The sequence below is a fragment of the Zootoca vivipara genome, chromosome 1, assembly GCF_965207765.1.
Source record: "Zootoca vivipara chromosome 1, rZooViv2.hap1.1, whole genome shotgun sequence".
Taxonomy (NCBI): Eukaryota; Metazoa; Chordata; class Lepidosauria; order Squamata; family Lacertidae; genus Zootoca; species Zootoca vivipara.
This window is the reverse complement of record NC_142582.1, coordinates 16,617,174-16,633,183: the sequence shown is the minus strand read 5'-3', so window position 1 is coordinate 16,633,183 and position 16,010 is coordinate 16,617,174. Positions and strand designations below refer to the sequence as shown.

At 40.5% G+C, this 16,010-nt stretch overlaps 1 protein-coding gene across 6 annotated transcripts in view; it reads left to right on the top strand.

The window, feature by feature from the left end:
- GULP1 (GULP PTB domain containing engulfment adaptor 1) overlaps positions 1 to 16,010 on the top strand; it is a 171,611-nt gene that overhangs the window by 78,746 nt on the left and 76,855 nt on the right. For 4 of the 6 annotated variants that reach the window (XM_035135787.3, XM_035135821.3, XM_035135805.3 and 1 more), the window contains exon 3: positions 14,761 to 14,820. The exons of the other annotated variants lie outside the window; for them this stretch is intronic. In XM_035135787.3, coding sequence (XP_034991678.2) covers positions 14,793 to 14,820 — 28 coding nt within the window. In that variant the 5' untranslated portion in view covers positions 14,761 to 14,792. The remainder of the gene's footprint in view (positions 1 to 14,760; positions 14,821 to 16,010) is intronic. 6 annotated transcript variants of the gene reach the window in all.

Sequence of the window (16,010 nt, the reverse complement as noted above, 5' to 3'; positions counted from 1 at the left end):
CCTCCTTCCCGTCTTAGTTCTCTGAAGTAATTTAGGGTGTTTAAATGAAAAACATTGGATTTTGCGACTTTTATTTGGGGCTGAGTACAACTATTGGGGATAAAACAGTGTGGGCACTTTTGGGTTCGGTAGATGATTGATTGTGGGTAGAGGTCAACTGGGTAATTGTTTTATGAGCAAGGGACTCGCCAACCCTGGCAGTAGCTGACAGAGATCACATAAAATGAAATCATAAATGTTTCCCGTTACAACTATTATATTGTTTTCCTAGCTATACGATCAGATAAAGGCTTTAGATTTTGCAAGCTGGGATGGTTTCAAGCTACATCCATAGACGGTGTGAGGAGGCAGTTCACTTGTGTACATGGAGTTGTATTAGGGAGAGATTTTGTTGCCTGGGCTGATGGAGATCAATGCCTAGTTTGCAGCCATCATTTTGTGCATCATTGCCGCTGATAGAGATGCAACCTCTAGAGCAGGCATGTCAAACCTGCGGCCCTCCAGATGTTTTGGCCTACAACTCCCATGATCCCTAGCTAGCAGGACCAGTGGTTGGGGAAGATGGGAATTGTAGTCCAAAACATCTGGAGGGCCGCAGGTTTGACATGCCTGCTCTAGAGTTTGGCTGCCCGTATACAACAATGTGACTGATGCCTTTCATGTTTTTGTCTTGTAAAAAAGCACACATTTCTGTTGAAGAAAAGGACACAAGCACTGTGTAAATACTCCACAATTCACATGCACTATTGACTGTTATTGATGTAGTGAGCAAAGATAGACCTCGCTGAGATTCATTGCTCCATAAACAGAAGATGTCAAATTAGGACAATAGCTTCGAATTTACAGCTCCAGACATAGCTGCTGAGGCCTTGAGAGGTCACTGAAATTTAAGGGACCTTCCTGAGTTTTATTCATTTAGGAGGATGGTTTCAACACAGTTTTCTTTAAACCTCCTTTGTAGAAGTTTTAAGTCAAGCTTTGCAGCTAATTTTGTTACAGGTTTTGTAGATCATCTTGCTCTAGGTTTCCCCCCTCCATTTTCCATTGTTTATTAAGCTCTTTCCACATATATACCAAGGCAATTTACAAAATATAAGAAAAACTGATTGACTGCTGCTGTGTGGCCATTTCTGTGCTCATTTGATTTATTAGCCGCAGCCTGGCCAGCAGGTGCTTGTTCTTAAGAATAAAGGCTCAATAATTATTGGAAAAATAAAGCACATTTCCAGTTCATCCTTTTGATTAGCTGAATATTTGGCCCTTCAGAAGTTGAATATGGCTGTTAATGGGCTAACAAAGAAGAATTCACGATGGGTTGTAAACTCAGTAGGCTGGGGGTTGGGTGTCTAGAGTATCCCTATATCATTCCCACTTAATATAATTTCTTATTTCTAATTAATTGAACTTCCCATGTCTTCCCACGGCGCAGGAAAAAAAACGGCATAGCCCGAAGAAACAGAATCCCCACGCCGATCCACAGACAGTCTGCAGGCCGGATCCTGAAGGCAATTGGGCCTGATCCAGCCCACAGGCCTTAGTTTGCCGACCCCTGAGCTAAAGTAACATAATAGAAACCACCATACAAAAACATATAGGAAAGCTTCAGTTAAAAAGAGAGCAGATAAAAACCAGTCAGTAGAATCAACAAACCGAACCAATTTACGTTTTCAATAAACTGTTATTAAACCCTCTGCATCTACAAAAGGGGATAATGATCTCTGAGGGTCAAACCCTTTGCTGAGTATTCAAGGTGTGTGGATGCTTTGCTGTTGGTTTTATCAGTTGATTTCAAAATACTTTGTGTGCTATTTGATCCTTTATGCTTCTATTTTAATGTCCGTGGTAGCTAGATTTCTGCTGAGTGTGCTAACCGGAATTCCATGCTAGGCTTCCCCACCCTGGTCTCTGCAGATATTTGGACTATAACTCCCATGCTCCCAATTTATTGGAAAGGCTGGGTGGGGCTGGTATGAGTTATATTTCAAAACATCTGGAGGGAAGCCTGTTCTATACAGTCATTATATATACCATACTTTTCCGTGTATGACTAGGTTTTCCCCCCCTTAAAAATCATGTTAAAAAGTGAGGGTTGTCTTATACATGGGTAGTGCATTGGGTGGACGTTTGATTGGTTGCTGCCGTGGCTGTCAGCGGCTATTGTGTGTGTTATTGGTTGCTGCGTCAATGGGTGTCGTTGATTGGACAACGCTGTGGCAATTGGGCGGGCGATTTGCAGCGTCTGCTGGTGAGGGGACAGGCGGGAGGAGGGTTTAGCAATGCGTGTGGGTGAGCGATTTTCAGGTTTTCCCCTAAACAACTCTGGGCAATCCACCCCCAAAATAAGCTCAACAACTTTTTGCCATCTTCCCCCATTTCCTAAAATTCCAGTCCCCCAATAAAGGGGGCAACTTGTACATGGAAAATCTTATAGATGGAAAAGTATGGCAAATATGATGCTGTTAGTAAGCTGTTGGGTTTTTTTATGCAGGTGCTTGGTAGCAGCGAAGAGTTCTACCTTCTGGTATTTCTGCAGAAGTTATTCTTTGTCACATAAAGCATTCTCACAAAAAAAGGGCAAATAGACTCTCATGAAGTCTCTTTGCAAAATGCATGAAGAACTCGCTTGATTTTTTTCTCCTTTCTTCGTCTATTGCTACAACAAAAGATTGCTTCTTTCTTTTTTCTTCTGAAGGACTTGTTTTTCTTAGAAAGCTGATTTTGTTATGAGAGTCTTTCTGTTAGTAGCATTTGAAGTGATTTCTCGGTGCAATGACAAATAGTATTTTGTAATTTCAAGGGAAATGAGACTGCTGATGTTGCTATGGAGCAGTATCGCACAGCATAACCTCATTCCCACAGTTCCTAACAGTGAAGTGAGGGTGCCAGAGTCAGCAATAAAATTGTAGGTAAAGTAAAGATGCTCCCAGTATTCCTTTGAAAGTTCTAGTGGCTTGCCAGAGTGTATAGCAACTTAAACACAAAAAGAAGCTTTTGCTCTGTCGTGCAAAGGGTCATTTCAGTTTGCTTAGTATTGTCATGAGCCCGAGGGTTGCTCCATGTTGTTTTCTGGAGGTTGGGGTGGCATAAAATCAATACAGTGCAGAGAGACTGGGAGCAGGAAACTAGCAAATTAGTAGAGCCACAAATAAGTGTGAATAAAGGACATAAGCATATGGACTGGACATAAGCATAAAGGTAAAGGTAAAGGGACCCCTGACCATTAGGTCCAGTCGTGACCGACTGTGGGGTTGCGCGCTCATCTCGCATTATTGACCAAGGGAGCCGGCGTATAGCTTCCAGGTCATGTGACCATGACAAAGCCGCTTCTGGCAAACCATAGCAGCACATGGAAACGCCGTTTACCTTCCCTATTTATCTACTTGCATTTTGACGTGCTTTCGAACTGCTAGGTTGGCAGGAGCTGGGACCAAGCAACGGGAGCTCACCCTGTCACAGGGATTCAAACCGCCGACTTTCTGATCAGCAAGCCCTAGGCTCAGTGGTTTTAACCACAGTGCCACCTGCACAGTGACACCTACACAGTGACAAATTCAATGTAGGAAAGGCCCAAGAATTACCTCAGTGGCCTTGGGTTGTCTCCAAAATAGCACGAGTGGAAGACAGCTTGTGCAACAGGTACAGTGGAACCTTGGTTGTAAAACGCTTCAGAAATCGAACACCAACAACCCAGAAGTGAATGCTTCCGTTTTCAAACGCGCCTCGGAAGTCGGACGGCTTCCGAGGCGTCTTTCTCCATTTTTAAAAAAGGAATTTGCCGACCGGCAATTGTGCCTTGGTTGCCAAACATTTTGGAAGTCAAACGGTCTTCCGGAACAGATTACCTTCAACAACTGAGGTTCCACTGTATTTCTCTTTTCTCTCTCCATCCCCCACCCCCCGGTAGTGGCGACCAAAAAGCTTTTTCAGAGTGCGCGGTCAACCTACGGAACACTATGTTACACAGAGGGGAGCACCTGAAATTGGGTGAAAGAAACTTGCGCCGCCTGAAGTGAAGGCAAAATGGAACAAACCTCCTTGTCTGACAGATGAAGATAAGATGACAAACTTATCTGTTCCAAGTAGCAGTCACAAAATCCCTCTGGGCATGCACAAGTCCTTGGGCACATTTAAAATACTACGGTACTTAGGATCCCAGTCATCATCTGTCAAAGGTGCTCTGCTCAAGCGAAAAGAAATAATTGCATTGTTCAAATGATTATGTCCTCATATTCTGTGTCATTCTGTAAAGTGTCTTGTTTAATTTTCTTCGCTGTTGGGAAAAGATCCACGTAGACTGCATGGCTTTTTGTGGCTGCAGACACACTGCATTCGATTCACAGTTCTGTTTTTCAGAAACAAATTCCAGAAGTTTCATTCTCAAGGCAAAAACCCAAGGCTCCTTAACTAAAATAATCTATTTTTCTTTTGTATACTGCCTTCTCCCCCATGTTGCCGTGCTATAAAATATGTTGCCAAAATTTGGTTTGAATTATAACAGAGTGGTGCTCAGCATTTTGATGAATCTCTTCAAGGAGTCTATTTAAATATGTATAAAAATGGCTATATGCTAAAGAGAAGGTTCTCTTGAGATGATCCAATGAACATTTCTGTTCTTACATGGCATGCCAATAAATTGGAGGGAATGTTAACCAGGAGTGAAAATGGCCCATGAAGTTACAATGCAGCTATTTGAAATATTGATGTTATCTGTTTTAAGCCTGACATAAGCCTTAATCATCTGATTTTGTGTAATTATCTAAATAAACATTGTTGGTGCTTAGAACAACTCCAGCTTTTTAAGTGCAAGGTAGAAAATTGTTTTCTTATCTCCATAATGGAACCATGGGTCCCAAACCCTTTTTGTTGTTGCTGTTCTGGAAAATTAATCAACGTGAAACATAAAATGCGGTGTTGAATGCCCCTCAGCATTTGCCTCATTAAGTTGATTCTTTTACTTTGTTGTAAATTCAACAAATTTACAGAATATGAAGGGTCTACAAACAGAATTCTCAAGTCAATAAGCTGGAAAGCGCAAGCAGCCATTTTACAGTCTCCCCAGTGGCAATCTGCGTATGATCAGAAGAAATAAAACATGTAGGGCAAATGCTGCTGCAAGTTGTCTACTGAGGGCTCACCCACATTTCCGTTTTGCTCTATACACTTTCTAGATACAGGTCATTTCCGCCTCCCCCACCACTTTCCCCATGAAAGCCAGCTCTTTAACACTGAACCACAACAAGCAGGATTTTGGTTTTTCTGCAGAGATTTTTTTTGGGAGGGAAAGTGCCAGGGTAGGAAAAAGGGGCTTGGGCAGGGAGTTTTATAGTGTGGACCTGTACCTAGAAATGCAGAGAGAGAGAAATAAGTGTGGATGAGCCCTGAGAGTTAATGGATGGCAGGGAAGCGGTTCTCCATCATGCCTGAAATTTAGGAAAGTTTGAGCCCAGCTTACGATCTGGGCTGGGGGAGTTCATTGAAAAGAGTTTCCAAAAGAAGTCAGGCAGAACACCATCATCTCTGTAGCACCTCATTTTACTTTCACTTACTTTGAAGTAGCTTCTCCAGTTTTATCTGGGTTTGGGAACCACGCCACTGGTGAGAAACGACATTAGTTATCTATTTTAACATATTTTTCTGCAGCAGTTCTTTTAGATAATAAGAGTGATTCACAGAATGCAAATGGAATGCAGTATGGATAAAATGAACATTAAAATATTAAACCACATAAACACTGAAAAGAACTGTCTGCAACATAATTCCCCACCCCACCCCAAAAAAGAAAGAAAAAAGAAAGAAAAGCCAGGTTCATTTATTTTCTGAGCAAAGTTAAAGTTCTGAAGCATGATTAAATAGAGCATACATAGCCTCTCCGCATAGGTAACTTGTACAACTGATCTTAACATATTAGATAAGGGACATTTTTCAAGTGAGAGTGTGATTTTACAGAGAATTGAGCTCCAGAACCATTCACTTGGGAAGGCTATCGCTTGAGTGGTATTAAGTAATAGAAGAACAAAGTGTCTAATTTTGACTTTCCTAATTTTGTGCACTCTTGCATTTTTATTAAAAGATAGCTGTAGTGCTGGAGTTTTGCAGTTTGACTTCCGTTTTATTTTTTTCTGTGAAGGGCTTGTTCCAAGAGTAATCTGAACTCATCGATTCCTTTAGCTGTACTTCCAAAAGTTTACTCACTTTTCAAGAAATGCATGGCAAGCTGGCTTCTGCTGCTTCTTTTCCTCCCCCTCTCTTACTTCTTTCAATGATACAAAATTCTTCTGAAAAATTAATGTGGGATGCCGCACACAGAGCCTGATGCAATTCCCACAGAGGCAAAGCAAGTCTGGGTGCATAGATCTCACTCCATTGAATTACCCCCCTGGTAACGCCTTCATACTTCACAATGGGCAGAAAACCAATGTCAGACTATTCTGCTGCTGTAATGCACTGTGCTTGGTTGTCTTCTAAAGTTTCACTGAACATCACAGTGATACCTAGTGAATATAATAATTATAAGTCAAGCCAGAGAACGAGAAAAATATGGGAACCTCTCCATGGACATTGATCTGCTGAAACGGTGAAGATCAAATTAAAATGTTTTCTTTTCTTTCTTTCTTTTATAAAAATGCAACTTAAAGTTACTTTCTATTATAGCAACTACGAAATCATTTAGGTTGCGATTCAGTGTTGGTTATACTCAATGTGGACCCATTGGAAAAACGAGCAGGACTAATTTAGACCTAATAATTTCAGTAGAATAAAACTTAATTGGATACAACTCACTGATGTCATTGAGTCTGCTGAACATGACTAATGTTGGAAATCATCCATAATATCCTGATTTTAGTATTCAGTGGTTTTGGTAAAACAACCACCACCCTTCAATAAATAACTACTGAAGGATTTATTAGGCATTGGCACCAGGCTTTAAACATTCTAATAATCCTAACAGTGCACAAGTCATGCAACATTCTTTTAATACAAATTACCATACATAATTTAATCAAGGAGCTTAATCTCCGTAACCTTCTGTTTAGCAGATCAGCTATATTAAATAAGGCTTTGTCTGCTTATATACTTATTTATTGCTGGGATAGCTGATTCAAGGCCCTGTAGGACATGTCGCCAAGAACTACTTCTGTAAGAATGACCAATCCATAAAAACATATCCAATGGCAGCAGAAAGTTGCAGATGGCAGCAGGAGAAGCCTTGCCTGGCCATATGTATCTCTTCGGTTTTACACTGCTTTCCCTTGTACACATAAGAAGACCCCACTGCAAGATCCAGTTAAGGTCCCCACTGTTAAGTCCAGTCAAAGGCAACTATGGGGTTGCAGCGCTCATCTCACTTTCAGGCCGAGGAAGCCAGCGTTTGTCCACAGACAGCTTTCCGGGTCACATGGCCAGCAGGACTAAACTGCTTCTGGCACAACGGGACACCGTGACGACTCCCAGAGTGCACAGAAATGTCGTTTACCTTCCCGCCAAAGTGGTACATATTTATTTAATTTCCATCTGCTAGGTTGGGAGGAGCTGGGACAGAGCAACAGAAGCTCACTTGGTTGTGCAGATTCGAATTGCTAACCTTCTGGTCATCAAGCCCAAGGGGCTCAGTGGTTTAGACCACAGTGTGACCCACGTCCCTGCTTCATAATGTTAGTGGCCCACCCAGTCAAGCATCCTCTTCCAACTACCTGTACAGTAGTTGGCTTTGGGAGCCCACAAGCAGGACTTAATGGCAACAGCACTCTCTTCTCCTGCAGTTCCCAGCAACTGGTATTCAGAAGCATGTATCCTCTGACCATGGAGTCAGAGCATAGCTGTCAAGGCTAGTAGCCATGGATAGTTTTATCCTTCACCAATTTGTCTAAAGTCATCCAAGTTGGTACTTATCCCTGCCTCTTATGTAAACGAATTCCATAGTTGAACTATGAACTGTGAACTTTCTTTTGGCTGTCCTGAATGTTCCAACATTCAGCTTCATGGGATTACTTTGAATTCTAGTTTTACAAGAGAGGCAGTAAAACTTTTCCTTATCCACTGTCTTCACATCATGCATAATTGTATACATTTCTATCATGTCTCTCCTACTGGCATTATCTCTAAACTAAAATTCCCCAGATGTGTTAACGTTGCCTCATAGGGGAGTTCCTGTATTTCCTTGGTCATTTTACTTGCCATTGACTGAACATTTTCCAACTTTACAATATCCTTGTTGAAGTTAGGTGAGCAGAACTGTACAAAGTGTATAGTTCCAGGTGTGGTCACACCACCAATTTGTATAATAGCAGTATGATATTAGCAGCATGGAATCTGCCTTTTTCATGCATATAACTAGGTCAACATCTTCATTGCACTATCTACTATGATCCCAATATCTCATTCCTGGTCAGCCACTGCGAGTCCTGGGGCACAGCTATACAACTGCAAATACAGTTGTACCTTGGATCCCGGATGCCTTGCGAGTCAAACGTTTGGCCTCCTGAATGCTGCAAACCCAGAAGTGAGTGTTTTGGTTTGCAAACGTTCTTTGGAACCCAAACGTCTGATGCAGCTCCTGCAGCCAATCAGAAGCTGCGCCTTGATTTCCAAACATTTTGGAAGTCGAAAGGACTTCTGGAACGGATTCCGTTCAACTTCTGAGGTACCACTGTACTATAAGTATTGGTATTAATTGTACTCATTGGAATTTTGTTGCTTTGGAGGGCAAGCGACTCTATACTTAATTTCCAGAGGAGGAGATTAGTGCACAAAAGTATGTGCTGTGTCAAAATTAGACCAGTTTCAACAGTGTTGAACAGCGGATTCTGTTCGACTTCCGAGGTACCACTGTATAATGTTTTAAGTGTGTTTTGAGTGCATTATACAAATGTGACACTAGATGGAGATGGTGAGCTTGTGGCAAATTCAATATATTTTTCGAAACACTTAAAAATAAAAGCATTTTCACAGCATTTTTAAAAATGTTTTTAGATTCCACCCAGGTCAGTCACCGCAAGAGCTCTTCATAATCCTTTTGTGTCTTAACCACCCTCCACAATTTAGTATCATCAGCAGACTTGGCTGCTTCACTATTCACTCCCGACTCTAGATTGATTTTGAGCAAGTTAAAAAACACAGGTCCGTCTACTGATCCTTGGCCGACTCCACATTCTGTAACCCTTCATTGAAAAACTGGTGCATTCATTTCTACTCTGTACTTCCATGTTATTTAATCAGTTGCTGATCTTCTCCTCTTATTCCATGACAGATAAGCTTATTCAGGAGTCTTTGGTGGAAGTGCAAGTTTAGTATCTCTTAACTAGCTGCATCCACTTCAGTATATATTATAATAAGGCTTCAATGTCTGTCTTCAAATTGTGATGTCACCAGGACGATTCTAGAATATTATAAGCTGCTATCAGTTCAGAGCAATTTTCTATCACCCATTTTTTCCCCTCTCTCACACACACTTCAGATGTCCTCCATATTCCATGCCTCCTGGAATATAATGAACATGCTCAGTTCCTGTTGGAGCTTGGCATCTCCCACCCTTTTCTTTTTTAAAGTTTGCAAACTTAATAATTTTCTGCATACCTTGAGAATCCCCCAGTTATACTGAAGCATCCAGATTGCTTGTGGGTGGTCTCATGCCACTGCCCTGCTGGTGGACACGGGACAACTAAACACACTACAAATTATAGCAATTATACTTTGAACATAGTGTACTTTTAAATGTTTGACCGCGGTTCTATCCACACTGCTATAAAGGTAAAGAACCCCCCCCCCCATAAAAAAAAATCCCCATGCAGTTCGATAGGTTGCCTTGCTCAACTTATTATTTTAGCCTAAACAGCTTGGGAAGTTAGTAATGTAACTTACAGATAAATGCTTATGAAGTTTGCATTGTTTCCATCTTTTTAGTAATGATTAATAGCAACCGTAGGCTGTTGAAAACTATCCGTTTTCAGCATTTCTGAGAAAACACCTTTAATTTCATTATTTACCAGAGACTATGAAATGGATCTCCGCTGCATGGTTTTGCAGTCATTACTGCAAAATTCATGGGGAGTTATGGAAATTTATTATGTTTCCGTTTGGTTCTTGAAAGAAGTGGTGCCTGTGTTTTTTTATAAGTCACACTGCACCCATGGGTTATGTAGCACTTGAGGTTTGAAACCTTTTTAGGGCAACTGTGTTTATTTAGTTTCTCTGTAGAATTTCAGTATCAGATAATCTAGTTGGGGTGAATATGGTTTTAAAGGAAACAGCATGAAAAGGCAGGAGGATAGTTTTCGGTGAGTCAGGAAGAAATTTTGAAATAATGTCTGAGTCTGCCAAAATTGTCAAAACTTGTATATATGAGAGCTGAATTCCACTATCTATGAATTATGGCAGCTGGACAATGGCTGGAGAGCAAAATTCACCCTGTGTTCATCTAGAACAGGGCTTTACTACCCAACTGCCAGGAAATCAGTGTCTTGCTCCATGCTTATGGAATTTGTAAGGCGTGAAATTGCTTTTCCAGGGCAGATCCAGAGCTAATCTTCATAATATGAAACTGTTCCATCAAATGCTTTTTATTCAATTGTCTTTGTTGTAATGTTTTTGTGCTTGCGTATGGGAGCTGCAGTCTCTTACCTAGCGGTCTCATATCTAATTAATTAGCTAATATGCAGCACCCCTTAAAAAAAAAAAACTCTGGTGAGACTGATTTACTAAAATAGTCCTTGGAGCGTGGTTTGTTTCTACATTCTGAAGAAGATATTTAATAACATTAAGTTCTGAACATTTAGAAGAGTTGTGATGGTTATTTTGTTTCCATTCCTTAGTTTTAGAAGGTTGCTATCACACCATAAAATAGCTCTTTTCTTTTAAGCCCCCTTTTAAAAGGTGGCATAAAATGTTTATATTGTAGCAGAATTTGACATTGTGACCGTCCAGGCATTTAGCGTAACTGACCTTAAGCTGTTTCACAGCCTGATCCTGCGGATGTTTACTTGGATATAAATCTAATGGAGGCCAAAAGGACATCTCCAAGTGTGTGTGTGTTCTTGCGGTCCCTGGGAGGGAGTCCCAGGACAACAAGATTCTTTGCCTCCTCTGAAAAGCTGCAGAAATATCTGCAGCAAGTGTCCTTCCAAGCTGTGACATGGTGTTCTGTTGTGCCAGAAGTGGTTTAGTCATGCTGGCCACATGACCCGGAAAGCTGTCTGTGGACAAACGGCAGCTCCCTCAATCTGAAAGCGAGGTGAGCATTGCACCCTTTGACTGGACTTAACCGGCCAGGGGTCCTTTACTTTTTTTACCTTTTACTGGAGATGGCAAAAGGGAGGCATTCTGGGGCTACACTGAAGGAGACTGTGGATCTGCAGGTTCCAAAGCTCACCCATTCTGCTTAAACTGGTGTAGTTTAATTCCTTTTCATTGCAATCAATGGGAAGGAAACTAAAAGAAAAAGAACAGGAAAGACCAAAAGGGAAAATATGCTCCCCGCTGCCCAGCCCCAGCCCAGGAGGAGAGAGGAAAATATGGTTCATCTGTTTTTAATTCTGCCTCCTCTCCCTCATTTGCATTGCTCTAACTCTTGTCTTTAAGATTTCAGCTTTCCTTTTTGCTTTTCTTAAAAATAAAAAAAGATTGCAGCCTCCTACCTTCTTACCCCATTTTTCTGTTGTGCTGTGTCTTATAGATTGTAAACCTATGGGAAATGATTGTTTTGCTTTTATTGATCGTCTGTAAGTTCTTGTGTGAGCATATTTCATTTGCAGAATGGGGTAAAAAGGTTTCAAATAAACAAACAAGGCAATATGTCATTTACTATGGAATGAGCATTGTACTAAACGTATTGCACTTATGTGTATGGTGGTATGCTTAAAACACAACACTAAAAAAGGTTTAAAACAGCTCACAGTATTTGGCTTCAATTGACTCCGGCATATTCCAAGAAAATAAGCCCTGGCTTTCCCAAAATAAAGACTGCCATGTTTTTCTTTACTTCTGCTTCCTGGCCCATCCAGGAAACTGCAGTTTCATTTATGTGTGGGACAGAAGTAGGTTGCAACCTGGGCTTTGTTTTCTTAAAGAAATTGAAGCAGCCACCATTTTTCTTTCTTCATCTCAGAATCTCATATCTCAGCACCTGAGAGGAAATTAGCCTGACTCAGTTCTCTTGGCTATAACATCCAGCCTTATCTTTTCTCATCCAAACACTCGCTAATAGCTTAACTCGCGTCACGTCTTGCCTGATTTTAGAGTTCCAGAGAACTTGAAAGCGTGCTACATTTTTGTGACTTTCTGATTGGTCCCAATAAAGTGTTTAACCAACTCTAGACTTGTTTGTTATGATCCACTTACTAACACAGAAGCTTTCTGAAGAGAATATAAATTTAAATGAATGTATGTTATTATTATTATTATTATTAGTAGTAGTAGTGGTAGTAGTAGTAGAGGACCTGCAACTTAGGTGAAATCTACACATATAAAAACCATTCAAGCATTTTTAAAAAGCATTTTTAAAAATGCATTGAATTTTCCATAAGGCTCACCATCGCCATCTAGTGTCACATTGTATATTTCACTTAAAACACACTTAAAACCTTTTATTTGCAGCTATATAGCTGAGTCCTTGCACTCACTTTTCATACACGATCACAACCTTATGTAGGTGTGTGTGGGGGGGAATAAGAGTGGAGGAAACTCACCCCTCTCCATTTATTTATTCCACACACACACACACACCTGGACACCCAGTGAGTTTTCCATGCTTACCTGGCTCTGGGAAGGTCCCAGGGCCTCACACATGGTTCCTAAAGGTCAGTAAGCAGCAGGTGGCACTGTGGTTTAAACCACTGAGCCTAGGGCTTGCCGATGAGAAGGTCAGCGGTTTGAATCCCCGCAACGGGGTGAGCTCCCGTTGCTCAGTCCCAGCTCCTGCTAACCTAGCAGTTCGAAAGCACGTCAAAGTGCAAGTAGATAAATAGGTACCACTCTGGCAGGAAGGTAAACGGCGTTTTCGTGCGCTGCTCTGGTTTCACCAGAAGTGGCCTAGTCATCCTGGCCACATGACCTGGAAGCTGTCTAAGGACAAACGCCAGCTCCCTTGGCCTATAGAGCGAGATGAGCACCACAACCCCAGGGTCATCCACGACTGGACCTAACGGTCAGGGGTCCCTTTACCTTTACCTTTATAATAGTACAATCTGAGGGGATGCTTTGAGGGGTGGGTGGAGGTGGAATGAGATATCAATACTAGTGTTGTGTACGAGTCCTTATGTGTAGTACTTAAAATGTATCTTTGAATCTTGACTTTTATTGCATGTATTATGCTGTATATATTACAGGATACTAGATGCTAGAAAATACACTTATTAGGTGCCTCTTTTTTGCAACAGGAAAATGCTGTTTCATATATGATGAGTGTACTTTAACAGAAATGTATGGTAAAGGTTTCCTAGTTACTTTACACGAACATAAGAGTGGGGACCAATGTCAGGTGACCTTATGGTTCTATGGTAAGCTGGGATATTGCATTCCTTAGAGAGGTCTAATCCTAGACGTTATGTAAACTATTAAGCTAATGAATTCCTGTTATGTGCGTTCTGATTTAATTCACAAGCTTCACAAATTGTACATTATCACAGTTAAAACGATTCAAAGCAATGACTTTTCAATTAAACAAAAATGTGAAAAGTACTCCAGAGGAATAAATTGATTTAGGTGCATGGTAAGTAAATTAATTGCTATTCATTTGAATAAATTTGACACTTCATTTCTTGTTGAGCTGAATGTTATATAGTATACTCTGTTTTGTCCACATCAATGTTTACCGCCTGTTATTAGTTCTCATAATAGTAGCATATCTATATTATATTTACTACAGTAGTACTGTGCTATTACATAGATTGAAGCTAATCAAATGTTTGAGGGAAAATACTACTAAATATTTTGTATTAACCATTCCATATTAATGGTATCAGATCTCAAGATATTGTTACACTGAAAGAGAGCATAAATGCATAGTAGTTACATGACTAATTTGAATGAAGCATCTTATAAAAACATAATAATGTTGAAGTCTCCTCATTATTGGTTAGAAATAAAAATAAAAATTAGATTGTTTGGTGAAAATAAAAATGTGACTGCAACTGTTAGGAAAATTAAATGACTCAGGTTCTAGATTTTTTTTGCAGTGATTTTTTTTTGCTATTGTTAAATAGGTTAAGCAAATTGGTTTTTAGCTGCCTCTGCAGTAACTGAGTAAATCAGGAGCAATATTTCCTTCAACAATGGTGGCAATATTGAGGTGGATCCAACAAAAGTATAGTCTCGTTATCACTTCTGCTGGATCGTGACTTGTAGCAAAAGAAATCAGGGATGTGTTTTTTGATTTAATAGAAAGTGTACTTTTATAGACATATGACTATACAATATGAACAGAAATATATGATAGCTATATAGCACACTATAACAAAATTTGGCATTGACTATACAGCAGTACACAGAATAATCCCATAGCTTATTACTTGGAAGTAAATCTAATGGAGATCAGTACAAAACTCCTTATAATTGCTGCCTTTAAAAAATATCAATTTTATTAAAGGTTTTTAACCTAATATACCATAAAATTCAAACTGAACTAAGAAAGAAAGAAAGAAAGAAAAGCTTTTTCATATAACTAGACTGATCTGATTTCAAATATTTTTTTGAATTGTTTGTGACATGAAACTGATACCTGAAAAATCTTATTGCTAAAATTAATGTTTAATTGTATTTTTTCCCTAGATTAAATTACACACACTGGGTGATTTCTCATCATGAATCGTGCTTTTAGTAGGAAGAAAGGTAAGCAGTTTGACTTGCATTATATCAGAGCAGAAAAAGGAGGGTAGCAATGAAAAGAGACACAGACCTCAACAGTTATTATTAGAGGACACTGTCCAAGGACTTTAAAGGAAAGTCTGTTCAAGGGTTATGTGCAATCTAAACTAGAACTGTGAAGAAGTGCCACTTCTCCCCATACCCCAGGCGAAGACTTGCAAGACATGTACATGATGTGAAGATCACAACTTTATTAAAGCAATCCTAGCACTTGTTTTAATGTAGGTTTCATTGTCAACTCAGCATGGAAGGTGAGCTGCCCAACATTCAGCAGGGCAGTCCCTTCAAGTCCCAAGAACGTATGGTTAGATTACTGTAATGCATGTACGTAGGGCTGCCTCTGAAGATGGTTCGGAAACTTCAGCTGGTGCAGAATTCAGCAGCCAGGTTGCAAGACAGTTTGAGCATATTATACCGATCCGGGTCCGACTGCACTGGCTACCAGTTAGTTTCCGGGCCCAATTCAAAGTGCTGGTTTTGACCTATAAAGCCTTAAAGGGCTCAGGACAGCAACACCTCAAGGGTTTCCGTATGAACCTACCCAGACCTTCAGATCATCTTCTGAGGCCCTCCTTCATGTGCCTCCTCCTCAAGAGATTCGGAGGGTGGAAACACGAGAATGGGCCTTCTCTGCAGTGGCTCCCTGTCTAGGGAATGCTCTCCCCAGGGACGTTCGCCTGACACCTTCATTACACATCTTTAGGCTCCAGGCAAAAATGTTCTTTTTTAAACCAGGCCTTTGGTTGATCTGAGTGACATCCTATGCCCTTTTAAAATGTGGCTCTTGGGGGGGGGGTGTTATTGGGTTATTGATTTCATTTTGATTTTATATATTGTGATCTTTTCTGTGAACCGCCCTGAGACCTCTGGGTATAGGGCGGTATATAAATAATAATAATAATAATAATAATAATAATAATAATAAGGCCAAGCAGCTCTTGTTGATTAGATGCTCTTCAACTCAAGGTTTCTTCAGGATGCTGCCTAAAACTCAAGTACATCTCCAGCCCGTTCTAAATGCCCCCAGAAGGAGGCAGCCCAGGCACAAGAGTGCCACAATTAAGGGCAATAAATAACCAAGATTTCACAATCCCTTTGAGAAGACATCCTAACTGAAAATCCTTGGAAAGTGTGCCCACACTCCATCTGAAGTT